General features: G+C 42.5%; 1 protein-coding gene across 3 annotated transcripts in view; it reads right to left on the bottom strand.

Moving 5' to 3' along the window:
* The window catches only part of NDRG1 (N-myc downstream regulated 1), a 65,183-nt gene that overhangs the window by 13,699 nt on the left and 24,954 nt on the right, over positions 1–26,530 (bottom strand). For all 3 annotated transcript variants that reach the window (XM_073330065.1, XM_073330067.1, XM_073330066.1), the window contains exons 4-8: positions 15,087–15,192; positions 9,355–9,475; positions 5,569–5,631; positions 4,119–4,179; positions 3,615–3,701 (exon numbers count right to left, since the gene is read on the bottom strand). In XM_073330065.1, coding sequence (XP_073186166.1) covers positions 3,615–3,701; positions 4,119–4,179; positions 5,569–5,631; positions 9,355–9,475; positions 15,087–15,192 — 438 coding nt within the window. The remainder of the gene's footprint in view (positions 1–3,614; positions 3,702–4,118; positions 4,180–5,568; positions 5,632–9,354; positions 9,476–15,086; positions 15,193–26,530) is intronic.

Genomic DNA, 26,530 nt, shown 5'->3' with positions numbered 1-26,530 from the left:
AAACCATGCGTCTTGTCCAGTATTAGCTTGTACATACCATTTTTAGGCTTGCATTGTTCACTCATTTAAACGTTAGACCTTGAAGCTTAAGGTCCTTAGTATCCCTTAGTCTTTAGATTAAAATGTGGTCAGAAGATGCATGAAGATTATTATGCATTTTACTGCACAGAGGTGTCACTTCTAAGACAGTGACACATTCTTGATGATCCTGTGTCATAACCCTCCTGGCTATTGCAGTTAATTAATGCATTTTTCCCTGATGCCCTTAACATTTTTGAAACATGTACTTTTCCTAATTTTCAATGCCCTAGCTCACATTATGGATTTCTGGTTGGCAGGCAAAGCTATGGGCAAAGAAGTGGTTACTTACCTGTAGCTGAAGGTTCTTTGAGATGTGTGATCCCTATCTGTATTCCATTGAGGGTTTACACATGAACACACATCTTGAGCTGGAGAATTTGAAAGTAGTAGTCTGTTGGTCTGTGCATGCACCCTTGCTTTACCTCCTGGTTTCAACTGAGGTAATAAAGAGCAAAGCAGACTGACTGGACCTCCTGTTCCTTCTCCACAGCAAACTGAACAGATCCGCAGCAGAGGGGAAGAAGGGTGGGAAGTGGAACTGCACATCTCAAAGAACCTCCGGTTACAGGTAAGTAACTGCATCTTCTTTGATTGAGGGTCCCCATTGTATTCCACAGAGGGTGATTAACAAGCAGTACCTAATTCAGAGGAGGGTGCGAGGAAGAGGATGGAACAGTGGATGGGAAGACAGTCACGCCAAATGAGGCATCTGTGACAGTCTTGTGCCAAGGAGTAATGCGTAGCTAAGGAATGTACTACCCTACATAACTGGAAGCAACACATTGTGCAGGGCGGCTGTAGTTGATGCTTGCACTCTTGTGGAATGGGCTCTCACCCCAACAGGTGGAGGCAATCCCAATAGCAAAGCAGAATGCATCCCAAAATCAATTTAGAAATCCTGTGTGGAGATTGCCTGCCCCTTAATTATTCCAGCTATAGCAACAGTCTAGGAGGTTTCCTGATTAGTCTCTTCCTCTGCATGTAAAAGGCCAAGGTCCTGCAACATCAAGGGAGTGAAGGTGCTGCTCCTCTGATGAGGTGTGAAGGAAGTAGGTAAGTGTATGGGTTGGTTGAGATAAAACCAGGAAACAACCTTGGCCCTGAACCTGCAACCCAGGTTTCTACCAGAATGGTCCACGGTCCTTCTGTTCTGGTCAATACTTGCCTATCCCTCATTGGCCACACGGCATGTACATCACAGCCTTTCTTGCTTCTGCCTTTGCAGTCTTCAGCTGTGGCTCCAGAGTCTATCCACACATGCGTCTCCCCTCCCCCCAAAGTACTCTCCACCCTCCAGTGGTGGATAGACCTGGGGCAGATTTGCGCCAGAATTCCATTCTTCCAACACTTCACAGATGCATCATTTGCTAGATGGGGTGAGCACATGACGCAAGGGACTTGGATCTCTCAGGAATCCAGAAGGCACATCAACATTCTGGAGCGCTGGGCACTATGGACAGCATGTCTCTCATCCATTCTTTCCCATCATGTTCTCATCGTGTCTGACACCGTTTATTACAAACAGACAAGAAAGCACAAGATCAACCGTACTCAGTGTAGAAGCAGTTCATCCGTGGGACTAATGCATTGCCCACAAGATCCTGTTGTCCCCAGCCTATCTTCATGTACCACAGGCAGCACTGATGTTTGTTCATGTACAGAGAAGAATGTAGGCAGGAGACGCAGATCTTGAACCCAGGCATAATCCAGTTTCCAGGCATAGGGACTGGTAAATGGATTCCCCAAAGTCTCTCTCCTAAAAACTACTACTATACACTAAAAACAGCAAAACCAAGAAAAACTACATGCAATTTTAAAACGGGTTGGGGTGTTTTTTTTTTTAAAGTGTGTCAGACAAGAGGACACTAACAGCTCCTACTCAGACAACAAGGCAGTGAGAAGGAACTGGAGGCATGGTCAATCCACCCCAGTTTATCACCTTGGTCAAAACCATGAGGTGAAGACAGGGTGCATACCAATGGACACTACTACTTTCAAATTCTCTGGCTCCGGACACATGGCATGCATTCTGTGATGGGGCAAGGCCAGATGGCTATAGAAAAGTAAAGTAGTGGGAGAAATATATTAGCTCCAGGCTAAACAAATCCCTGGTACCAGGATAAGCGAAATGGCAGCTGCTCCAGGTCAATTAAGACACCTGGGGCCAATTGAGAACTTTCCAGAAGGCAGGGAGAATGCTAGGTTGATTGGGACACCTGAAGCCAATCAGGAGCTGGCTGAAACTAGTTAAAAGCCTCCTAGTTAGTCAGGTGGGTGTGCACATTAGGAGCTGTGGGAGGAAGTTGTGTTGGTGGAGAGGCTGAGTAGTACACACCATATCAGGCACAAGGAAGGAGGCCCTGAGGTAAGGGTGAAGTGGAGCTTGAGGAAGTGAGGGCTGCTGTGGTGGGAAGTAGCCCAGGGAATTGTACATGTCATGTTTCTAAAAGGGTCAGCTACCATAGCTGATACTATTAGGGTCTCTGGGCTGGAGCCCAGAGTAGAGGGTGGGCCTGGGCTCCCCCGACTTTGCCCCCTGATTAATCACTGAGACTAGGAGAGAGAGACTGCAAGGAAGGATAACTTCTCACCTCCCTCGCTTGGTTATGATGAAAATGGCTCGGTAGACTGACCCTTGTCTCTAGAGAGAAGGGTTATGTGGAGGGTCACAGTGAGCCTCTGAGGCTAGTGAAATCTGCCAGGAAACACAGGACCCATGGAGGCAAGGACAAAGCTTTGTAACAATGCATAAACCTGCTAGTGGAATATAGATAGGGACCATCACTTGAAAGATGGAAAACTATGTACTGCACTAGCTTGTACAATGAAATTGTTTCCAGATCTAGACCTCAACAAAAGCATTTACAATAAATTGACAGCTACAGTACAATGGCACTGCTGGGTACAGCTACAGCAGTGGTCACCAACTGGTCTATTGCACTCAATTGGTCAATCCTAGAGGAACTCCCAGTTGATTGCAATCTCTGGTAGTGCAGTGTGGCTGCTGCTAAGGCAGGCTCCCTGCCTGTTCCCAGCCCCATGCCGCTCCTGGAAGTGGCCAGTGTGGCCCTGCAACCCCCTGCCCCAGCCTGGAGCTCCCTTCTGCACCCCAACCCCCAGGCTCAGCCCAGAGCCCCCTCCCACACTGTGAACCCCTTAGCCCCAGCCCAGAGCCTGCACTCCCTCCCAAACCCCTACCCCAGCGAAAGTGAGGGGGAAAATGGAGTGAGTGGGGCAGGGTAGATCCTGGGTTGCCCTTAAATTCCAAAAGGGATCTTGGTCATAAAAGGGTTGGAGACCACTGAGCTATACTTTATCAACCCTACAGGAAGTACTCCAGTTAAAACTGAGGAATGGAACCAAAAGCAATTATCCTTTAATATTGCAGCCACAATTTTAATAAGGGAATACAAACTGAAAAAAGCTTAGCTAAAATCTGATGTGACATTTTAAGAGCCCATTGTTCAAGTGCAAACCTTTTTAAAAAAAAACCAACCAGCCAGATTGCATGTGATTTAAAAAAAAAAGTTTACCTTAGTTGCTGCCCAGTCCATCCATCCTTCAGCACAAGGGTTTACATTGATGAGAACTAGTCCTTCCACCATTTCTGGATTGTTCAGCTGCAATTTAGGAAATCATGTGAACATGCAAGTCGCCAGATATATAACAGTACAGAGTTTAAATTAGAGGGATAATCATTTTGGGGCAGGGCATTGGGAAGTATAATTTTATCATGTGAAAGAGAGAAGCTTTGTCTTTATTATCAAAGTTGTCCAGCCAAATTACTTTGAGTATTTAACTTCTTCACTTTAATGGGAATTCTCTACCTTAAATGTAAGAAACCACCATCCACAAGTTAACTGGGTAGAGCCCTGGGTTTAACAGATCTAATCTTTTGAATTAGCCATCCTGCAGATAATGTTATTTCACTTTAAAAACTTGACTGCTTAAATAAGTGGGTATGGCAGGGTAGGAAGTATTTACATAGGCTACAGGTGTCATGTAGGTTAGCTTCAAGGCAGCTCCATGAAACTTACAGCAAACCTAGTTAAGATGTAGGCACCAGCTCCAGTTCCCATTCCAATAACACTTTTCAGCCTATACAGAGCAGTTATGTGCAACAAAACAAAAAAGTGTGTCAGTAAAAGTGCACTGAAACAAACAAGTTCCATCCAACCAATTTCTCCCTTTTAGGTAAGACCTCCTACATGCCAGTTCATGATTATATAGCTGGTCAGCAGCTGGCGTAAATGGTCACAACTGCATTGACTTCAGTGGGGCTTTGAAAATGTACAACAGATCTGCTCCTAGCAGTTAGCAAAGTAACTTAGTGCTCTTGGTTTCAGCTAAATAGTTATATTCATGGGACATCTGTCCATCTGCATTCTAGTAATAGTGACAGTTACAGTATTTCTTTACAGAAATATACTGGGTGAGCTATAGTATTCTGATTCTGGAAGGGAAATCAGCTGCCCTGATTTGCAAGATTTCCCTGGCAAATACCAAGTGCTGAAATAGGTACGGCTTATTTTAACAGCCTCCTATCATGACTATGGGACAATGTCACCCCAATCTTTTCTTTCTTCAGCAGTGAAAGTGAAAGGCTGTTATGCCAGTTATCAGGCAATACATAAGTTACCAGAATACACTGAACTGAAACTAGTCTTATGAATAACTTGAACAGCATATACCAATAAGGTACGAATAGTACCAATTTCAGTACAGTGCAAATTAAAGCATTTTACTACAGTAGAAGGGGAGAAAAATCAGTACAAAACAAGTCATACAATATTTTAATAAAAACATGACAAGAGACTGGTGTACTCTAAATCAGTGACATTAAGAAGTGGGAAAAAATATATATATACCAAACAGGCTTGTTTAACATTTATCTGAATTCAAATTAGAATGTCTTGCTCTGAGAGGCTAGATGCTAGAAATTTAGTGATTCAGAGTCTTACACTGAACTATTGACACATTTGAGGACATTAAATTTTCAAGATGACAACTTTATCACTGTTGGAGCAGGGAAAGAGTAAGACAAAAGGAGTACTGTCCAAGTTTCTGCAATAAGTAGTCTGCACCATGAACAATTTAAAATTAAACTAAATGAGAAGTCTACCCAGAGAAAAATTTGAAATAGTTTGCAAATTTTTTGAACAAGCAATAACTGAACAAGACTTCTCAAAACAAGGAAAAGTGCCAGTAAAACTTACTACTTTTAGAAAAAAAGGACAAGTGCAATATAGGGAATAAGGTGGAAATTAAAAAGAATGACAGTGAATCAATCTTTCTAAAAAGGACTTATGAAGAGTTGGGACAAAAATTGAGAAGCAGCACATGAAAATTTGAGTTTAGAAGCTGGACACATTCTCCCAAAAGTTAGGTGAACTTGCTTATCCATTCAGTACACCACATGCTGAAGAAACTGTCAGAACACCAGAGACCAAAATGGAGGCTGAATGACAAGTATACAACTCTACTTACCCAAACTGTTTTAGGATCCCAGGGAGCATTTCTGCCAGCTGATCCATGGAGGGATACATGTATCTACAGGGAAAAAGGGTATTGGTAAAATTTGTAATTACCCACCAGTAGGGTTTCATCCACTGGATCAGATGGACATTTAAGACTAAAGTAAAAAGATGTAGGTGTTATAGATGTAATACTTTGCACTTCTGGCTCAATTCAGGCAAAGATCTGAAAGTGATTTTACAAAAAATAATTAAGCCTTGGCACTGGTACAATGGAGAAGTCATTTTGCAAATGGGGTAAGTAGGGCTGGCAGGAAAGTTACATTTCATTAAAAAATTAAGTTTTATTTGTTTTTGTTCATATATGGAACCAAAGCCATCATGAGTTTTTGTAAAACACAACCTGGTGGTTGGGGCACTCACTCAGGACATGGGAGACCCAGGTTCACATCCCTGCTCTGCCTGATTTGGAGCAGAGAGACACAGCTCAGACAAGTACCTTAACCATCAGGCTATAGCAGCAGTTTCTCCATCTCTGCAGTTGCAGCCATTCCCCTCTGTGGAAATAAAATACTCACTGGCCCAGAGAAACTGACTGTATAGCCCAGGGGCTAGGGCACTTCACCTGGGTTGCAGGAATTAAGTAGAGCCAGGATTTAAACTTGGATCCCCCACATCCCAGGTAAGTGCCTTAACCACCAGACTACTGGCTATTGTACTCCGCCCCCCTACCCAGATCCTGGCTGATCTGTATTCACAAAACATTTCAGTTTCAACAAAACTGCATTTTGATAGAAAAAAGTTTAGTAAAAAAATCTGACCAACTCTCAAGGTAAGTGACTTGCCTAATGCCACTAGTTTTGTGGCAGGAGCAATTAAATTCAGAACTCTTGACTCAGTCTTGTTGGTCATTAGATGCTTCTTCAGAAAGGAGGCTGGTCATTGACTTTAGGCAGTAAAAAAACAAACCAAACTCACTCCCCCTTTAGATCTGAAATACAAATTTTGTACCAGTCAGTCATTCATCACATGCAATCTTAACTATGGAACTGTTGTGACACCTCCAAAAATGCACGCACACACACAGCTGAGTTTAGTGATCTCAGGATTCACTGGGCTCAGCTTCCAGATCTGCCAATACTTCAGTACTTTCCTATCTTGTAGAAGTGCTGCAAGTGTTAACATCTGTTTCAGAAAAAAATTACTTCTAAACACTTGCAGGGAGGGCACCAACCCCCCCACCCCGAACTAGAAGTGGTTTACAAGTAATTCATATTGGGGAAACTAATAACTCTGTTCAAGAAGTCACCCACAAAGGAATATGCCTAAAACCAAAAAGTATAATTGTTCACCTGGAGTTTGAAGCAAAACTGCTGTCTATGTGCTGGGAGAAAAAGTGGTGCAAGATGAACTACTGCTACTGGTTCAGCTTACAGAGTATATTTCAGAAAAAAATTTATTTATGTAAATTTTTCCACATTGTTTAACAAGCCTAAAGCATCAGAAAAAAAACAGTAGGAAATAAACAAAAATGTACCCTGAAATCCCACCATGCAGTGAATAGGCTGGAGAAGTTTAAGGGTCAAATTCACTGTGGATAGAAATTGGTGCTCTATTAAAAGTCAGTAGAACTATGCCAGCTTGTCCCCAAGGGTTTTAAATAAGCCCTTTTGCCTTAACTGTGCTTCATTATTAGCATTAACCTATGGCAATGCTAACAGTCAGCTTGTCTATTGAGTGTCGAAGAGAATCAGCTAAATGACTAGCTGGGCAATACTTTGGGAACTAACTCATTACTAACTGGCCAGAATTTTAATACCTTGAAGTACTGTTCCCTACAAGGGCAATACTACAGGACTTTTATAGAATGTGTCCAAGTGGATTTTGTTTTGGAATCCAAGAAATATCCCACCAGAGTAGATGTTACTGGGGTAAGCAAATAAAGCCCTTGCTGGCTAGTGTTCAATAACTGATGAGCCTCTCAAAAACACTAGGCAGAAAAACCAGTTCTCCTGTGAAGTGTCTACTTTCATCCATTATCAATTTCCTTGAGGTGAAGCTATGTTGGGTCATGAAAGAGGTTTTGTATATTGGGCAAGAGAGGAACGGTATTTGGCTTCCTACTTCCCCTTTAGCCACAAGCCCCCACTGGCACTTAACTGTAGGTTAGAACTACATTTAAAAGTTTTGAACAAAGGAGGCTGTCTCAGTGATGCCAACTGGGGGAAAAGGAGGAATGCCACCATCCCTGCCCTCCTACCCACCTGGTTTTTGCACTTGCTCAAAGTTCTATAGGCCATGACCTGACCACTTTTAAGAACCATGCTTAATACAATTGCTGCTGGAGCATTACTCTGGCCACATGGTTGTAATGTCACTGAAATTTGACCTGCCATTCCTCTGTACTGACAGGAGGGGCAGCCAGGCCAAATTTTAGTAGGTGGCATTGCAAACTGGCTAATGGGGTTGCAATGCCACTCAAAGTTGGCCAAGCTGCCCCAGATAAAGTGGCAGCTGAGCCAAAGTTTGTTGCAACCTAGCATACAAAGTGTTCCAGTACAGCAGCATGCAGGGGAGTCCAGAGAACTCAACTCCTGGTGGCACTGGCTCACACAGAGTAAAAGAGGAGACTTCCTGGTTGAGAGAGACAAGGGTCTCTGCAGGGAGATTGGAAGGAGGGATGAGCAGGGACCAGAATGGGGTCCCGGACAGGGAGACTGGCTAGAATTTGCCACCCCACTCCAACAGTGAGAAATGTATGAATTGACACCACACTGCTATCTCTACCCACTTTGGACTAGAAAACAAGAAAAAAAATGTGCATTTGTAAAAAAAGTGTTTTCAACTATTTCTGCCAACATGGTTTAAGAACATATGTACAGAAGACAAACTGGCACAGGTGAAGAATCTAATCCAGTGGTCCTGCCAGAGACTGAAGGGACATTCCTGACAGGCCACTCAAAATGACAGCAAGCACCAAAGAGAGAAGATACTCTACAACATGTACAAATTGCATTTGTTTCCTAATTGCATTTGTTTCCTAACTAGTGAAAGCAAGAACACTGTTGGCTGTGGTACATGTAGTCTTTTCAGTAATGTCAGCGAGGGGTGTGATGGGGGAGGAGGGAGAAGAGAACCACCATTTCTATACTGGCAAAAGCCCTAGTGTAGATAAAGTTGTCCTGCCAGGTACCCTTGCTTTGTTAATATACTGGATTTCACTCAAACAGGCGTGAACTAGCAAGCTTAGACTAGGCCTTTGTCTATGAAGCCACAAACTCCAAGGTGTTTTTTTTTATTATTATTATTAAGTCTGTTATAGGAAATGGGCAATGTTAGTGGTTAGGTTGCTTTGAAGCACAAAATCCACAAGACTGAGTAGATGAGACAGCTATTGCACCAAGAAGTACACTGAATTCACACAAGGCCAGATTATCAGATGCTCTAAAAAAAATCTGTGTTGCTTCAGTTACATCAGTGGAGCTATGTCAGTTTATGCCAGCTGAGAATCTGGCCCACAAGCTTTTCCAACAAGACTTCACACAGCTTAAAAGTAAGGGATCTAGCCCAACTTCCATAACATGGGTAAAAGCTCATTAATTAGTACTATTATACCTAGCTCTTACACAGTACAACTCTTACTTCATTTGCCCATTTCCCTTTGCCTGTTGGCAACTCCTCCTATATCATGTTGATTATCCAAAATACATCTTAATTTAAGGCAATCCAGTCTTGAGACACACACTTTGGCCAAGATAATCCATGCAAGCACCAAGATCTTTCCCCAGCTCCAACTCACCCAGCTGGGAAAGATGCTGCTCCATCTTGTTGCCCTGGTGCATCCACATGACAGACTGCGAAATGTTGTGTTATTTCTTGCATATCTTCAAAGTTGAAGAGGGGGTTGAAGCAAGTTTTGTCTTAGAGGGAAAAAGAATGTAACAGTCATTAAGATGAAAGACTGAATGGCTTACACAGTTGTAATGCAGACACCACAAGAAACCGCAATTTGAGAGTTTGTACAAGTATTTTAGTCTGCGTTTCTTTAAGTTTGAGATAAATGGTGTTACTTTACTACTTTAACACCTTGAGGCAGAAAGCTGAACAGTTCCCAAGAAATTCTCATGTAAGTAGTTAAATTCTGGCACTCGGTCAAAATTTGTGGCAGACCAAAGTCTCAAGGAAATTCCTGACATGAAAGTTAAACTAGAAGTCAGGTGGGGCAGAAGCATTTATCCCAGGATTTGTTTAAAAACAAAAAATTTCCATTTTACTTCAGTCATCTTAGAGTTATAATAAAAGTGAAAGAAAGCAAATCCAAAGTAGAGCTGACAGTCAATTATCTTTTTGCAGAGTTCTCTTGTCCTTATCTCCAAGGACTGCAAGTTACACCATGCTAGTCTGAGGTTTCCTATGCTAGCTACAAGCAGAATACATTAAAATGAAAATGTTTTACAGAAATACTATGAAGCAGATTAGGCCTCAACATTTAGGGTTCTTTAGAAATATGAACTTCTCACTTTAAGATTTCAGCAGAAGCCTGTTTAAGGTTTATTCATTTCCTCCTGAACTTAAAACCCAATGCCAGCTGTATTGCACTAGGGTGAGACCCAGCAAGAAATAACCTATTTACACTGTTAAACATGAAAAGAAATTCAGAAGTTAGGAAATGCACCACAAATGGATAAGTTTTTTAATCCTTCCCTTGTTAAAATGCAAGGTAAGGAACAGCAAAGTTACTTAATCTTTTTTCTGCTATCAACCTCTAACATCACATGTAACTGAACTGAGTAGTTTTAGTATAAAATGTGATGAACAATAAAACTTTATAGCATAAAGACAGGTTTTTCTTCCTTCCTAGATAGAAATCTCAACTATTGTTAAGGCCAAGAGGCCACCTGTCCCTCCCTAATCCATGGAAAATACAAAATGAAGTATAGGGATACTTCTATCAAACTACCATGAAGAAATAAGTTACAATGGGCTTACTGATGGAAAGTAAACTCTTTGGAGCAGGGACCATGACTGTGTGTTTACACAGTTCAATGAATCCCTAATTCTACTTGTGGTAGTGCCTATGGGTCTAATAGTAAACATTAATAACTGAGTAAAGAAATGCCAAGTCTCGTGGAGTGAAAGTGGCAAAAACGTATTTGGTATTAGATCTGATTTTTTGGTCTAACTGGCGTTATTAGATTGCATCTATACAAGATTAAATCATGCAGCACTGAGAAGAAACGTCACATTTTGTGCTGACACCATTTCATCATCCATTGATTTATTCTGGTTTGAATCTATACAAAGTTCTAGATATCCTGACACATACATAGCTAAATAAATACTTAAACCCTCAGCAGCATTAGGACAAAATTCAAAAAAGGAGTCTTCCACAAGCTTCTTTTCATCCTTTTGTCATTTTGTGATGTATACCCTTTTCCTGCTCCAAAATCCCTATCAAGCACATGTTGGTGCATGGTCCTTGGAAGATTCCCAAATATAGGCTATTTTTGACCCAGAGGTCCTTCACCTTTTATCTAGAAAAATTTTGTTTATAGGTACAAGGATTATACAGGAGGGGAAAATCTCTGCCGATGGGAAGGCATGAGATGCCCTGTCCTAGGCTTGGCAGTTCCACAACCGCCACTCCCAAGAGAAGGAGGCAGGTGGTGGTGGTGGTCGGGGACTCTCTCCTCAGGGGGACTGAGTCATCTGCCACCCTGACCAGGAAAACTGAGAAGTCTGCTGCTTGCCAGGAACTAGGATTCACGATGTGACGGAGAGACTGCCAAGACTCATCAAGCCCTTGGATCGCTACCCCTTCCTGCTTCTCCACATGGGCACCAATGATACTGCCAAGAATGACCTTGAGCGGATCACTGCAGACTACGTGGCACCTCCAACTCCTTTATCCTTCTTCCCAGAGCAAGTAGTCTTCTTGTCCATCCTCCCCATGGAAGGAAAAGGCCTGGGTAGAGACTGTTGAATCATGGAAGTCAATGAATGGCTACACAGGTGGTGTCAGAGAGAAGGCTTTGGATTCTTTGACCATGGGATGGTGTTCCAAGAAGGAGGAGTGCTAGGCAGAGACAGGTGCCAACTAATGGAGAGGGAAGAGCATCTTCGCTAGCAGGCTGGCTAACCTAGTGAGGAGGGCTTTAAACTAGGTTCACTGGGGGAAGGAGACCAAAACCCTGAGGTAAGTGGGGACATGGGATACCGGGAGGAAGCACGAGCAGGAGCATGCGAGAGGGCAGGGCTCCTGCCTCATACTGAGAAAGGGATGATCAGTGACTTCAGGTGCCTATATACAAATGGAAGAAGCCTGGGAAAGAAGCAGGGAGAACTGGAAGTCCTGGCAGTCAAGGAATGATGTGATTGGAACAACAGACTTGGTGGGATAACTCACATGACTGGAGTACTGTCATGGATGGATATCAACTGTTCAGGAAGGACAGGCAGGGCAGAAAAGGTGGGGGAGTTGCATTGTATGTAAGGGAATAGTATGACTGCTCAGAGCTCAAGTATGAAACTGCAGAAAAACCTGAGTCTCTGGATTAAGTTTAGAAGTGTGAGCAACAAGGGTGATGTCGTGGTGGGAGACCACCGGACCAGGGGGATGAGGCTTTCTTCCGGCAACTCACAGAAGTTACTAGATCGCAGGCCCTGGTTCTCATGGGAGACTTCAATCACCCTGATATCTGCTGGGAGAGCAATACAGTGGTGCACAGACAATCCAGGAAGTTTTTGGAAAGTGTAGGGGACAATTTCCTGATGCAAGTGCTGGAGGAACCAACTAGGGGCAGAGCTCTTGACCTGCTACTCACAAACCAGGAAGAATTAATAGGCGAAGCTAAAGTGGATAGGTACCTGGGAGGCAGTGACCATAAGATGGTAGAGTTTAGGATCCTGACACAGGGAAGAAAGGAGAACAGCAGAATATGGACCCTAGACTTCAGAAAAGCAGACTGACTCCCTCAGGGAACTGATGGGCAGGATCCCTTGGGAGAACAACATGAGGAGGAAATGAGTCCAGGAGAGCTGGCTGTATTTTAAAGAATCCTTACTGAGGTTACAGGGACAAACCATCCTGATGTGTAGAAAGAATAGTAAATATGGCAGGCGGCCAGCTTGGCTTAACTGTGAAATCCTTGCTGATCTTAAACACAAAAAAGAAGCTTACAAGAAGTGGAAAATTGGACAAATGACCAGGGAAGAGTATAAATATTGCTTGGGCATGCAGGAGTGAAATCAAGACGACCAAATCACACCTGGAGTTGCAGCTAGCAAGAGATGTTAAGAGGAACAAGAAGGGTTTCTTCAGGTATGTTAGCCACAAGAAGAAAGTCAAGGAAAGTATGGGCCCCTTACTGAATGAGGGAGGCAACCTAGTGACAGGATGTGGAAAAAGCTAACATACTCAATGCTTTTTTTGCCTCTGTCTTCATGAACAAGGTCAGCTCCTAGACTACTGCACTGGGCAGCACACCATGGGGAGGAGGTGACCAGCCCTCTATGGAGAAAGAAGTGGTTCGGTACTATTTAGAAAAGCTGGACGAGCACAAGTCTATGTGGCCGGATGAGCTGCATCCGAGAGTGCTAAAGGAGTTGGCCAATGGCTCTGCAATCACATCCTCCATTACCTTTGAAAACTCATGGTGACTGGGAGAGGTCCTGGATGACTGGAAAAAAAGCTAATGTAGTGTCCATCTTTAAAAAAGAGAAGGAGGAGGATTCTGGGAACTACAGGCCAGTCAGCCTCACCTAAGTCCCTGCAAAAATCATGGAGCAGGTCCTCAAGGAATCACTTCTGAAGCACTTAGAGGAGAGGAAAGTGATCAGGAACAGTCAGCATGGATTCACCAAGGGCAAGTCATGCTTGACTCATCTAATTGCCTTCTATGACAAGATAACTGGCTCTGTGGATGAGGGGAAAGCAGTGGATGGGTTCCTTGATTTTAGCAAAGCTTTTGACAGGGTCTCCAACAGTATTCTTGCCAGCAAGTTAAAGGTGGATAGAAAGTTGGCTAGATTGTCAGGCTCAACGTGTAGCGATAAATGGCTCCATGTCTAGTTGGCAGCCGGTATCAAGTGGAGTGCCCCAAGGGTCGGTCCTCAGGCTGGTTTTCTTCACGAATAATCTGAAGGATGGTGTGGATTGCACCCTCAGCAAGTTTGCAGAGGACACTAAACGGGGAGGAGAGGTAGATACGCTGGAGGGTAGGGATACGATACAGAGGGCCCTAGACAAATTAGAGGATTGGGCCAAAAGAAATCTGATGAGGTTCAACAAGGACAAGTGCAGAGTCCTGCACTTAGGATGGAAGAATCCCATGCACTGCTACAGACTAGGGACCGAATGGCTCGGCAGCAGTTCTGCAGAAAAGGACCTAGGGGGTTACAGTGGATGAGAAGCTGGATATGAGTCCGTGTGCCCTTGTTGCCAAGAAGGCCAATGGCATTTTGGGCTGTATAAGTAGGGGCACTGCCAGCAGATAGAGGGATGTGATTGTTCCTCTCTATTTGAGATCGGTGAGGCCTCATCTGGAGTACTGTGTCCAGTTTTGGGCCCCACATTACAAGGATGTGGAAAAATTGGAAAGCGTCCAGCAGAGGGCAACAAAAATGATTAGGGGACTGGAACACAAGACTTGAGGAGAGGCTGAGGGAACTGGGATTGTTTTGTCTGTGGAAGAGAAGAATGAGGGGGGATTTGATAGCTGCTTTCAACTACCTGAAAGGGGGTTCCAAAGAGGATGAATCTAGACTGTTCTCAGTGATAGCTGATGACAGAACAAGGAGTAATGGTCTCAAGTTGCAGTGGGGTAGGTTTAGATTAGATACTAGGAAAACTTTTTCACTAGGAGGGTGGTGAAACACTGGAATGCGTTACCTAGGCAGGTGGTGGAATCTCCTTCCCTAGAAGTTTTTACGGTCAGGCTTGACAAAGCCCTGGCTGGGATGATTTAGTTGGGGATTGGTCCTGCTTTGAGCAGGGGGTTGGACTAGATGACCTCCTGAGGTCCCTTCCAACCCTGATATTCTAGGATACTCAGAATTCAAGCCACTTTCTCCCTTAAAAACAGGGTATTAAGGAAATCATGTCTGAGAGGTAAGAGTGGCTCCACACATGCCAACAATTAGTCTTTTGATGCCATTTATCTTAGTGGAAAGCTGTCAAAGGGCACCACTTTCTGCTCCTATTTGCCTGCATTCAGGCTCATTTCCTTCCTCCTGACTGCCAGCTAGCCCAAAGTCTACCATGAACAAAATCTGGGCCCCTTGTTCCTCTGTACCTCCATATTGGTTTTATGGAATGGCTCATAGTTAAGACTGGGATGCAGCAAAGGCCAGTCTGGATCAACCTGCACTGATCAACAATTTATTGGCAAGCTGACACACCAAGATCCTAATTTTACCCCTGAAAACAAATGTGCTGCAAGGATCATGGCAGGATGTAAGTTAAAGAACCACAAAGTGATCAGCTGTTACAACAGCACAGTGATGGCCAGCTGTATGAAAGATCACACTTACGATTCAATCCAATATCATGGTATGTTAGGATGGCAGGCCTGTTTCCTTTGGGAGTCCCATACATAGTAACATGGACAGAGCCATGAAGGGTCTCAACATCTTGCTCCTGCAAATAAGAAACAAGTGATTACTTATTTAAATGCTTCACTCAGACACTAACTTGATCTTTTGCATCATGCACATCCAGCATAATTTGGACATCATTCAAAGTGAAAGGAAAAACAATAAGGAACTCATCACAGCAATATTCAGACTCTTGATACAGACACCAAGTTCATGGTCATTTTTATCTTATGGGATAGATGGCAAGAGCACTGGATGGTGTTGATAGAAGTTTTAAAATTGGACTAAGACAGACTGGGGGGGTGCCATACATTTTGCTGCTTCTGTAGGCCAAGCTTATTGCACATGCAAAGGGCCCATTGTATCCCTCCATTCTCCACCCTCCCATTCCCCTCTATTTTAGAGACTCAATGCAACCCTCCTCCATGCCAAGGCCAGGATGTCCCCCCATACCAGAATTGATCATTCCCCACATTCTAGGGGTTGTGCCCCTCAGTCCCCCTCCATGCCAGAGGATCCGTCTCCCACCAGAGTCCCCCATTCTACCCCCACCAGGTGTTTTACATGCTTCTCCAATCCCACATGCCTGCCACCCTTCCCATCCCAGTCATTTTCTCTCCTTTCTTTGGTCTTTCAGGAAGAAAAGATTTCTCAAAATGTACTGAGAAAATGGGCAGACCTAAAGTGAACACTGTTAATGCTGGAATGCATTAATGGACACCATCAACTGGTTATTTGATCTACAAACAATTAAATGGGCAACTGAAGCGACTAGCTCAGCTAACAAGATGCTAGGGTCTAATGTGTTGTTGCCCTCCCCCATTTCTTCCTTTCAGTTTTCCAATCATCACCAAAAAACCCAACATTCTGTCCTCTAATGCCTTGAACACTCCCTGAAGTTCTGGGATTGACTGGATATGGTGTTCAAAAGTTAGTGTTACATTATCCAAAGAGATAAAGGCTATGAAGTGACTATAAGGCCTTGCAAACTTTGCCAATAAATAACCACCATTAACAGCCTGTACAGAAGTCAGTTAAATAGACACATGCAGTGCTGTTGTAGCCATGCTACACTGTGGTGCTTGTCATGACTACAAACATAGCCCTCTACTTTAAAGAGTAAGTTTCACTATGGCAAAGTGCCCAGTGAACTTTACTGATTTTTACTGTAAGCATCCACACAAAAAAGTGTCACTCAGATATAGAGATGATGCAGTCATCCTAATATGTCTGTGGTCAGTACTAGATAAAACCACTCCATGAGTGTTATAACAACTAGTGGTAGCCCAAATCTTAACTCCATTAGAGGAAGACACTAAAATACAAATTAGTACAAATAAAAAACCAGACATCTCTCACTATGCCTACAAGTGTTAAATGACAAACACTTATACTGTACTAGTCTGAAGTTTAGACTGACAGCACTCTGAGGGAGGCCATTGTTAGGGGGCTACATTTCTCATTAAGCAGTTATCAGTAGCTTGCTCCTGGGGAAATTCTGCACCACTGTGAAATGTTGTGTGTGCATAATTTCTCCCCCCTTCCCCCCAGAAATGGGCTGCAGTGCTGCTGGCTGCCACTAGATCCAGCTCACACATAGAAGACACTGCTGGTGGAGGGAGCTAGAGGGCTCCTGGCAGCTGCAGTTCCCAGCACACCCTGAGGGAAGGAGATGGCAATGCACAGGCAACTCCATGCAAGCCTGGGACCAAGTATCTGGCTGTTTCTCCCTCTGGATCCCTGGGCTCTGGTGGGGGGAGGGAGCAGGTGTCAGGGGGAAGGGAACGCTTGTACCTGGGCTGGGGGACCCTGCAACTGGGCTTGAGTGCACTGGCTGGGAGGGCACCATGGCTGGGGGGGTGGGGGGGAGAAGAGTTGTGGGTGTTTGGACCCCTAGCTGGGCTCTGGGGGAGGGAGGAGACAAACTGGAACTGGGTTTTCATAGGGGTTTCTTTAACTCACTATTCCTGGGGGAATTGTGTATTTGTATTGTTACAGACATACTTACTGGTATTTTGAAACTTATTACCAAAATATTTGAAACTGATGTGATTATGTAATGTTATTTTGACAAATAAAATTGGCAGAATTTTAAAAATAGTGTGCAGAATTTTGTTGCAGATTTTTTGCACAGAATTAATTTTTGGGTGCAGAATGCCCCCTGGGAGCAGTAGCTATAGGAGTTGTGGTTCAATCTTGTACTAAGAAGTCTAACATCTACATGATTTTTTTAAAAAAAAATCAGTTTGAAGTTTTCAGCTGATCATACATACATGTGACCATTAGTACAAAATTCTCGACTTAAGTCTCCTTAGGTTTTAAATGCCAAAAGAGGTGGTGGTGGTGAATATAGGAGTTTGTGAAATATTTTATTCACGTTTGTGGTCTACATTATGATTGACAATGCTTATCTAGTGATATGTACCTACAATACTTATTCATGAGATGTGTCAAATGTTTTCAGTCCCATAGCATACTCCACCCTACCCACCAGTTAATAACTACAAGGGTGAAGGAATGCAAGCCAAAATAGGAAAAGAACAATTGTGACACTATACCTCAGGGGAACACCCTGCATCCTTATAAAATGATTGTGTGGTATCCAATGCAAAGTTTGTCATGTCCAGTGTCTTCGGAAGGCTTATAATGCACTGAGCATTGTTGTTCTAGTAATGTTATAGGTTGCAATTTCATGTATATAGTTATGAAGCTGAAAATGTGTCCTCATGGTTTAAAATAAGCCCAGACAAAAACTCCAAGAGCAGAGGGGCAGTTCACACATCAGGGCATGTATGGGACATACCCAGCCCAGCCACACAGGAACAAAGGACACTAACCTAAGCAGCAACAAAGGATTCTTGAGTTGCCCCCCGCATTCCTTGGTCAGTTTGGGACTACAATGAGGTAATGCTCACCTGACTCTGAAGGGGGGAGCAAAGCCAAGAGGGAAGAAAGGACATGATAAAAGGGAAGGGAGAGAAAGACATACATATTTGCCATGCTCTCTCTCTCACCTCCATCTACAGATACCACCAACTGACTGAAGTCCTAATCAAAAGGGGAGAGCCTGGCTGAAAGGCAGCCAGTCAGCGGTGAGAAGCATCTAAGTTTGTAAGAGCACTGGAAGTGCTAAGATCAGATTAAAATGCGTTTTGCTTTTATTTCATTTGACCAAATCTGACTTGTTATACTTGGACTTATAATCACTTAAAATCTATCTTTAGTTAATAAAACAGTGTTTATTCTACCTGAAGCAGTGAATTTGGTTGGAAGTGTCAGACTCTTCTTGGGATAAGACGCCTAATGCAGATCAATTTCTTTGTTAAATTGATGAACTCACATAAGCTTGCAACATCCAGGGGTCATAACTGGACACTGCAAAAAAGAGAGGCTCCTAGGATTGTGGCTGGGACCAGGGGTATTGGCTAGTGTCATTTGGTTGCACAATCAAGCAGCGTCTGGCCAAAAGTGCTCACTCATGTAGCTGGGAGCAGCTTACATGCTAGAGGCTGTGTGTGAACAGCCCAGGAGTGAGGGTTCTCACAGCAGAGCAGGGTAAGGCTGGCTCCCAGAATCAAGGATTGGAGTGACCTAGCAGATTACTGGTCCAGATAATGTCAGGGGAACATCACAATATTTAGATAAGTTAAATACATTCAAGTTAGCAGGGCCTGATAAGTACCTTAGGATAAATTTTAAGGAACCAGCTGAAGCAATCTTCAAGAACACATGAGGATAAGTTTCAGAGTAGCAGCTGTTAGTCCTATGTTTGCTCTTCTCCATCTTTGTGAGAACCTCACTTATCCTCAAAGAAAAAAGGAGGACTTGTGGCACCTTAGAGACTAGCAAATTTATTTGAGCATAAGCTTTTGTGAGCTACAGCTCACTTCATCAGATGTAGCTCACAAAATCTTATGCTCAAATAAATTTGCTAGTCTCTAAGGTGCCACAAGTCCTCCTTTTTTCTTTATGAGGATAAGTGAGGTTCTCACAAAGATGGAGAAGAGCAAACATAGGACTACCTTTTAAAAAAGGGAACAAAGACGACCTGGGAAATTAAAGACCAGTCAGCCTAGCTTTGATACTCAAAGATGCTGGAACAACTTATTAAGCAAGCCATTTGTAAGCAGCTAGAAGGATATTAGAGTTAAGGAACAGACAACTAAGCATGCCAAACCAGCCTAATTTGCTTCTTTGACAGTGTTCCTGGCTTAGGGGATGGGGCAAAGCAGCAGACATATATTTTGATTTTAGTAAGGCTTGACAGTCCCACATAACATTCCCATATGTGAAGTAGGGAAGTGGGGTCTAGATGAAGTTATGAGGTAGGTGTACAACCAGTTGTACGACTACTCAAATAGCAGCTATCAGTGGCTCAGTGTCAGAGGACATATCTACTGGAGTTCCACAGGGGTCACTCCTGGTCTGGTACTATTCAATATTTTCATTAATGACTTGAATAATGGAATGGAAAGTATGATTATAAAATTTGCAAATGACACCACTAGAAGGGTTTGTGCAAGCATTTGCAGATGGATTAGAATTCAAAATTATCTTGACAAATTGGTCTGAAGTCAACAGGATACAATTTATTAAAGACAAGTGCTTCACTTAGGAAAGGGGGGAAATCAAATGTACAACTACAAAATGGGGATAACTGGCTAAGCGGCAGTACTGTTAAAGGATCTGGGGCTATAATGGATCACAAATTGATTATGAGTCAGCAATGTGATGCAGTTGTGGAAAAGGGCTAGTATTCTGAGATCTACTAACAGAAGCGTGGTGTAAGACAGGTGGTAATTGTCCCACTCTGCTTAGCACTGGTGAGCCCAATTCTGGGTGCCACCCTTTAAGATGTGGGCAAACTGAAGAGAATCCAGAGAAGAGCAACAAAAATGATGAAAGGTTTAGAAAGCCTGATCTATGAGGAAAGGTTAAAAAACTCATGTTTAGTCTTGGGGGGGAAAAAGCAGCTGTAAGGGGACCTGATAGTCTTCAAATATGTTAAGGGCTGTTATCAAGAGGACTATGATTGAAGGTTCTCCATCTCTACTGAGTTAAAACCAGAAGTAAGGAGCTTAATCTGCAGTAAGGGTAGTTAAATTCTGGAATAGACTTTCAAGGGAATTTGTGGAATCCCCATCATGGGAGGTTTAAGACCAGGTTAGACAAACACCTGCAAGGATGGTCTAGGTTTACTTGGTCCTGCCTCAGCACAGGAGGCTGGATTTGATTACTTCAGTGTCCTGGCCAGCCCTACATTTCTATGCTTCTGTGAAAATCAGTACTAAAAGATAGTTGAAATAAAAACAAAGAAAGCTAAACTACACTTGAACATAATCTTTTGTAATGAGTGACTAGCCAAGCAATGAAATTCAGGTAAGAGCAATAGTGCTTAGTAGAACCTTAGTCCTAGCCACCTCCAGGCATGCTTTGACACCCCCCCCCCTCCTTTTTAAAAAAAAAAAGAAAAGAGTTTTGCCTTAAGGCATACTTTCAGGGTAGCTTTGTTTCTCAAAATTAAAGGACTGCACAGAGGAATGAATATACATCTACATCCAAACAAACACCTTTACAGTACAAAGCCAGAATACCTAATACTTGTAAATAGGGTCAAACACACAAACAAAAACTTTCACCTTTAATCCAATTCACAACTCAGTAATATTAAATACACAGTACACCTTCAACATCTAATGCTGAAAGTAAATGCTAGAATTTGTAAATTCTACTCAAGTTTCTTTAGTCATTTATTCACATTTTTGGTTTATGCACCAAAAATGCAAGACGCACAAACACCAAGTGAGTTTAGATAACACTTTATCTCACCTATGTTCAATGTCACTAATGTTCAGTCTCAAAAGTCTTTTTACACACCCCAGATCAATACTTACTGCATTATTTATTAGATAAGCAGTATCTTCCACATCCAGCACCATTTTTAGACACAGCAGTATAATATAAATTCAACAAGTCACTAGGCAGAAACAAGCAGCAGGTTTTAGTTTGACTCTGTAGAAAACCAGGTTATATAAACAAGCTGCTATTCTGCATAAGCTCACAGCTCCTGTGAAGCTCCATACAGAAAACCAAAACAAATTAATTTAGGAGGACGTCATTCTTAAATAGAGTTTGAGTCAGGTTTGACCAGAAGAAATGCCTATTCAATACAGTTCAGACAACTACCAAAAAGGTGAAAATGTAACTCTCCACTGTACATAATGCAACACATACACACACACCCTACCTATTCTGAGGGGGGAACCCTCCACACACTTAATACACACAAGTCAAATAATTAATTCTGGATGCAACTCTTGTTATCTTCATACACACTGGCAGAAGCAAAATTCCAAACTAAACTATTTCAGATACAAGAAAATTCAAAGCTTTTAATCTCAAAGTCTACCCCTGCCCCAAGGTAAAAGTAGATTCAGAACTTTTCAGAAAAATGTGTCTTTGAAGAAGCTTCTAGTAAGAATTTCAAGACAATGACTTTAAAATAGCACTTTCTTCCAACAGGAATGATCAGACACATGCAGACACTTATTTTGCACTTACATGCCTTATTTTCTAAAGGCATGAACTACAGCATTTATGGATTTAGTACAAGCTCACATATCATACAATTATTTTTTATTCTACCTAGAGAGGTAACTGGTATGGGATACGACTGCATGGTAGCTGCTGTAAACTCTCTCCAGTTTAGTGGTTGCCACTGGAAAGAACAAAACTCCCCTCTTTTATAGAAGAGTCTACATTAGACTTTAAATACTTTTTTCCATTTCATCCATTTGACAGAAAGATCTTTAGACTTCAGCTAGACAAAGGTATTAACATTTAACCTATGCAACCCACTGACCCTTCACTATTCCAATTTACCCAATCTAAAGTTTGTCTCAATTTCAACCCCCAGCATCAAACTATTTTTGGTTGAATCACATGTAGGACAGGGAGACAAAATTCAAATGGTTGATGTGAATAAGACTGCTCTTTTAAAGAGGAGGTGTAATTCTTCAGTCTTTATTAGGAGACCATGGTATAGATTTGTAACTGACTTAAGCTATTTTCCCCACAAGAGTTTAATTAAGAATTCCAGAAATTCTTATACCTGGCCAAATCAAATCAGTTTCCTTTATATAACGCTAACTACTTCACATCTCCACTGATCCTTAGCGATCCAGAGATCTGTCCATGCGATGTGTGGGATGAGTGTTTTAAAATGTAAAGCACCAAAAACAGATGGCAGCACATCCCAATCAATGTCAATGTTATATTAAGAGGCTCTTCACTGACCAGTTTGTATTAAAAACAGTCTTGGAAAAAAATCCAAGGTACACTAATCCGATAGAAGGATAAAGACAAATGTGCCATCTGGTCTTATATCTCTAGCTTTTAAAAAGAGGCACATCCCTACCGAGTGTCCTATAAACAAAAAAAACACCAGTTATGGTAATGTTCTATATAATGCAATTTGAGAGAAGACATCTTAGTCTGAAAAGAGTTTATCCATTTTAAAATAGACTTTTTGGTCATCAAATGACACTGTTGTGTAGTCATAAGGTTAGAGGAGTGAAGCAATTTGTACACTGCTAGCATGCAAAGAAGCCCATTTATTTCCTCTAAGGCTTTGTCTACACTGGCACTTCATTGGCAAAATTGTGTCATTTGGGGTGTTAAACAAAAAACTCACCACCCCTGAACAAAAAGTTTTTACCAAAGAAAGGCTCGAGTGTGAACAGCTCTTTGTCAGCAGGAGAGAGCTCTCTCCTGCTGACAAGCAGTAGCCACACCACGTGCCTTTTAGTGGTATGGCTGTAGGGGCACAGCTGTGCCACTAAAAGCCTTGTAGTGTAGCCATAGCCTTAGACTGTTGAGGAAGGGGGTTAAGTTGGATGTGTTTACAGTTTTTAAGTTATGGGATATATGCTCATAGCATTGTGGACACTAAATAAAAAAAAGTTAAGTAGGCATCTTGCTTGAAGCCAAATATTGTGTTTCAACTCAAACTAGTGCTACATCAACACGATTTGAAAGCTAAAAGCTTATCCTTAATCCCATAGTCTCTTCAAGTGCTTTTATTTAAAGTGTACCACTACTTCATTCCACACACACAGTCTCCCTCCTTCAAGAAATTCTAGGGAAGCAGCTTTTTTTTTAAATATATTAACCTAAACTTGTGCAAACAGTATTCCCCTTTAGGCTTGTTTTAAATCCACATTACTTATAACTTCTTGGATGACAAAGTGAAAATTTAAAATCCCAGTTACTAACTACTGTTTATGTTCTATTTAATTTCATTCTATTCCTCTATTGATTTTTAGATGTACAAAGCATTTTTACTTCTAATTTAGCATGCAGTGTCTGGTTCTCTAATTGCAGGGTAATGTTGGTCTAAAACGGTTCACGGATTTTTATTTTTTTAAACAGACAGTCACCACATTTTACCTATGTTTAGTTCTGTGTAAAAGCTTGGTCAGTTTATCCATTTAAATTTAGGCCCCATGTTTAATTTTCAGTTTAGTGGTCAAAAATCTCCCTGCTCCAGGAGGATGGAGAGTTGGGCACCTTAAACAGCGATTTCAGTGGCGCTCAGCACCACTGTCTTCCATAGCAATTGTAGTTACTCAGTGTCAGGCCATTTATAACACTCCGTATTACCAATGTCTCTAGATGAGATTTTGGTACCTTATTGCAGGAACTCTAGTTTAGTTCTGGCCAGTGATTGTTCACACCGTAATTAGCAAATGGGTTATGTTGAAACACTATCTCCCCTCAATCATCCATTTGGGAGAGCACAGCAATGGGGCTGATCACTGCAGCTATGACTATTTGCACCAGCTGGGAATGTGCCCCTATAGTATTGGAAAAAAAGAAGCTCTTCTTGTCCATTTTATGACATGGTTCTTTTTGTAAGAAAGACAAAGCAGTAGGGGGAGATGAACCGATGGTCACTTTACCAGTGAACAATGGCCAATAGCCATGGATTTTTAAAAAATGATTGAAACTCATCTCTGCCACCTACAACTATAGTGCAGCAGAAACAGTTGCCTTCAGTTATTTGGTAAATAAAAAGTTTTATGGCTGACAACCCACTTTTGAAGTGTGATCATAATTAGGAAAATTATGACCAATAATGTCTACCAACCCTTACCTGCTTAGGGTTATGTCTACACTATGAAATTAGGTTGATCTTCTAGAAGTTGATTTTTAGAAAATGATTTTACAGTTGGTTGCATATATCCACACTAAGCGCATTAAGTTGGTGGAGTGTGTCCTCACTACTGTGGCTAGCATTGATTTACAGAACGGTGCACTGTGGGTAGCTATCCCAGTCTCCACCACCCATTGGAATTCTGGGTTAAGCTCCCAATGGGGCAAAAATATTGTCGCAGGTGGTTTTTGGTCCATGTCATCAGTTGCCCCTCCCTCCATGAAAGGAATGTCAGACAATCGTTGTGCCTTTTCTCTGTGCAGATGCCATACCATGGTAAGCATGGAGCTACCCACAGTGCACTGCTCCATTAGTCAGTGCTAGCCACGGTCGTGAGGATGCACTCCACTGACTTAATGCACTTAGTGTGGACATATGCAATCGACTGTCTAAAACTGAATTTTAAGAATTGACTTCTATAAAATAAATCAGCAATAACCCAAATTGGAGTTCTGCCTGCAGAGATTCTTCTCCCCATACAGCAATCTAGCTCCAGCGTGGACCGAAAGGGAGACGCTGGATCTAGTTTGTGATTCTGGGACTGCATGGTTACTTGTGCTGCTGAGTTCGCCACGCTGACCAAACAGGAAATGAAATTCAAAAATTCCCGGGGCTTTTCTTGTGTACCTGGCTAGTGCATCGGAGTTGAAAGTGCTATCCAGAGCACTCACAATGGAGCACTCTGGGATAGCTCCTGGAAGCCAATCAATATGTACACACACTACCCCAAATTCAACCCAGCAAGGTTGATTTTAGCACTACTCCCCTCATTGCGGAGGAGTACAGATATTGATTTTAAGAGCCCTTTAGGTTGACGCAACGGGGTTGGTTGTGTGGACGCAGTCATTTTTAAAATCAACCTAATGCAGCTAAATTTGACCTAACCCTGTAGTTTAGGCCAGGCCTTATATTTATGATGCAAAACCAAAAAATTTATGCTCTATTCTGCATCAGTTTAGCATAAATTGGTGTTAAAACAGCTCACCTCTAGAATTTCTAGTGCTCATGAATTATGATGTTTAACAATTCCAAGGGATAACTCCAAAACCTAAGTAAAGTACCCACTAATACTGGCCAACATATCCAGACCACAGTTGCCAACTTTCACGTGGTAAATACACACCTCAACTTTCACAATAAGCCAAAAAAAAAATCAAGCTATCCCATTTCAAAACAAGACCAAAACAAGCCACTCCCTAAGAACCCCAACACTATGTGATTAGATCCTTCTGGTGTGCAGCCTGGGACTGTTGTGTTGGGCCCACTGTGCACCCCAACTCTCTCCCTCCCCCTGCTTGCCTGTGGCTGATTGGGGGGTGTGGGGAGGGGAGAAGAGTGTAGAAAGCAACAAGCTACAAGCCAAGAACTAGGCAATAAGCAACTCACAAGCTAACTAAGCCAAAAACAAGCCCAATTTCTGCATTCCCCCCTCCCATGGGTTTGGCATGTCTGAGCCACACAGGAGAAAATTTAGGAGTTAATTGTGTCACCAACTTTCCCTTGTTTTTATTATACTCTTTAGTAGAGAGCTTCCACAGAGTGGAGGTATCAGCCATATATATATATTTGTATTATATTATAATCTCTTCAGGACAGGGACTGTTTTGCTATAGGTTTGACAGTCAATTTCCCACTATCATAATCTGTCTATTTCTCTCCCAAATCTTACAGTTCAGGTGGGTATATAAAAACAGACTGACTACTTCCTAATCTCAAAATTGCATTACCAGCTTAAAAATGTCTCCTGAAATTCAAATGTCATTGTAGAGGAGAACCACTGCTATAGACTGCAACCGGGGTTGGGGAACCCCTGGAGGACCACAAGCAGGTTTCAGGGGGGTCCACCAAACAGAACCAGTGTTAGACCTGCTGGGGCCCAGGGCAGAAAGCCTAAGCCCTACTGTGCAGGACTGAAGCCTGGGGCCCTGAGCCCTGCCACCCAGGGCTGAAGCAGAAGCCTGAGCAACTTGGCTCTACAGGGTTCCCTGAGGCACAGGGCCCCAGGCAATTGCCCTGCTTGCTACCCCTTAACACTGGCTCTGGCTTTTATATGCAGAAAACAGTTGTGGCACAGGTGGGCCATGGTGTTTTTACAGCATGTCGGGGGGTTTCAGAAAAAAAAGGTTGAAGTTTTCATTAACTGGAAGAAATAAAGTAACTAATTTAC

Source organism: Lepidochelys kempii, chromosome 2 (assembly GCF_965140265.1).
Source record: "Lepidochelys kempii isolate rLepKem1 chromosome 2, rLepKem1.hap2, whole genome shotgun sequence".
In the NCBI taxonomy this organism is placed as follows: Eukaryota; Metazoa; Chordata; order Testudines; family Cheloniidae; genus Lepidochelys; species Lepidochelys kempii.
This window is presented reverse-complemented; position numbering and strand designations above follow the sequence as displayed.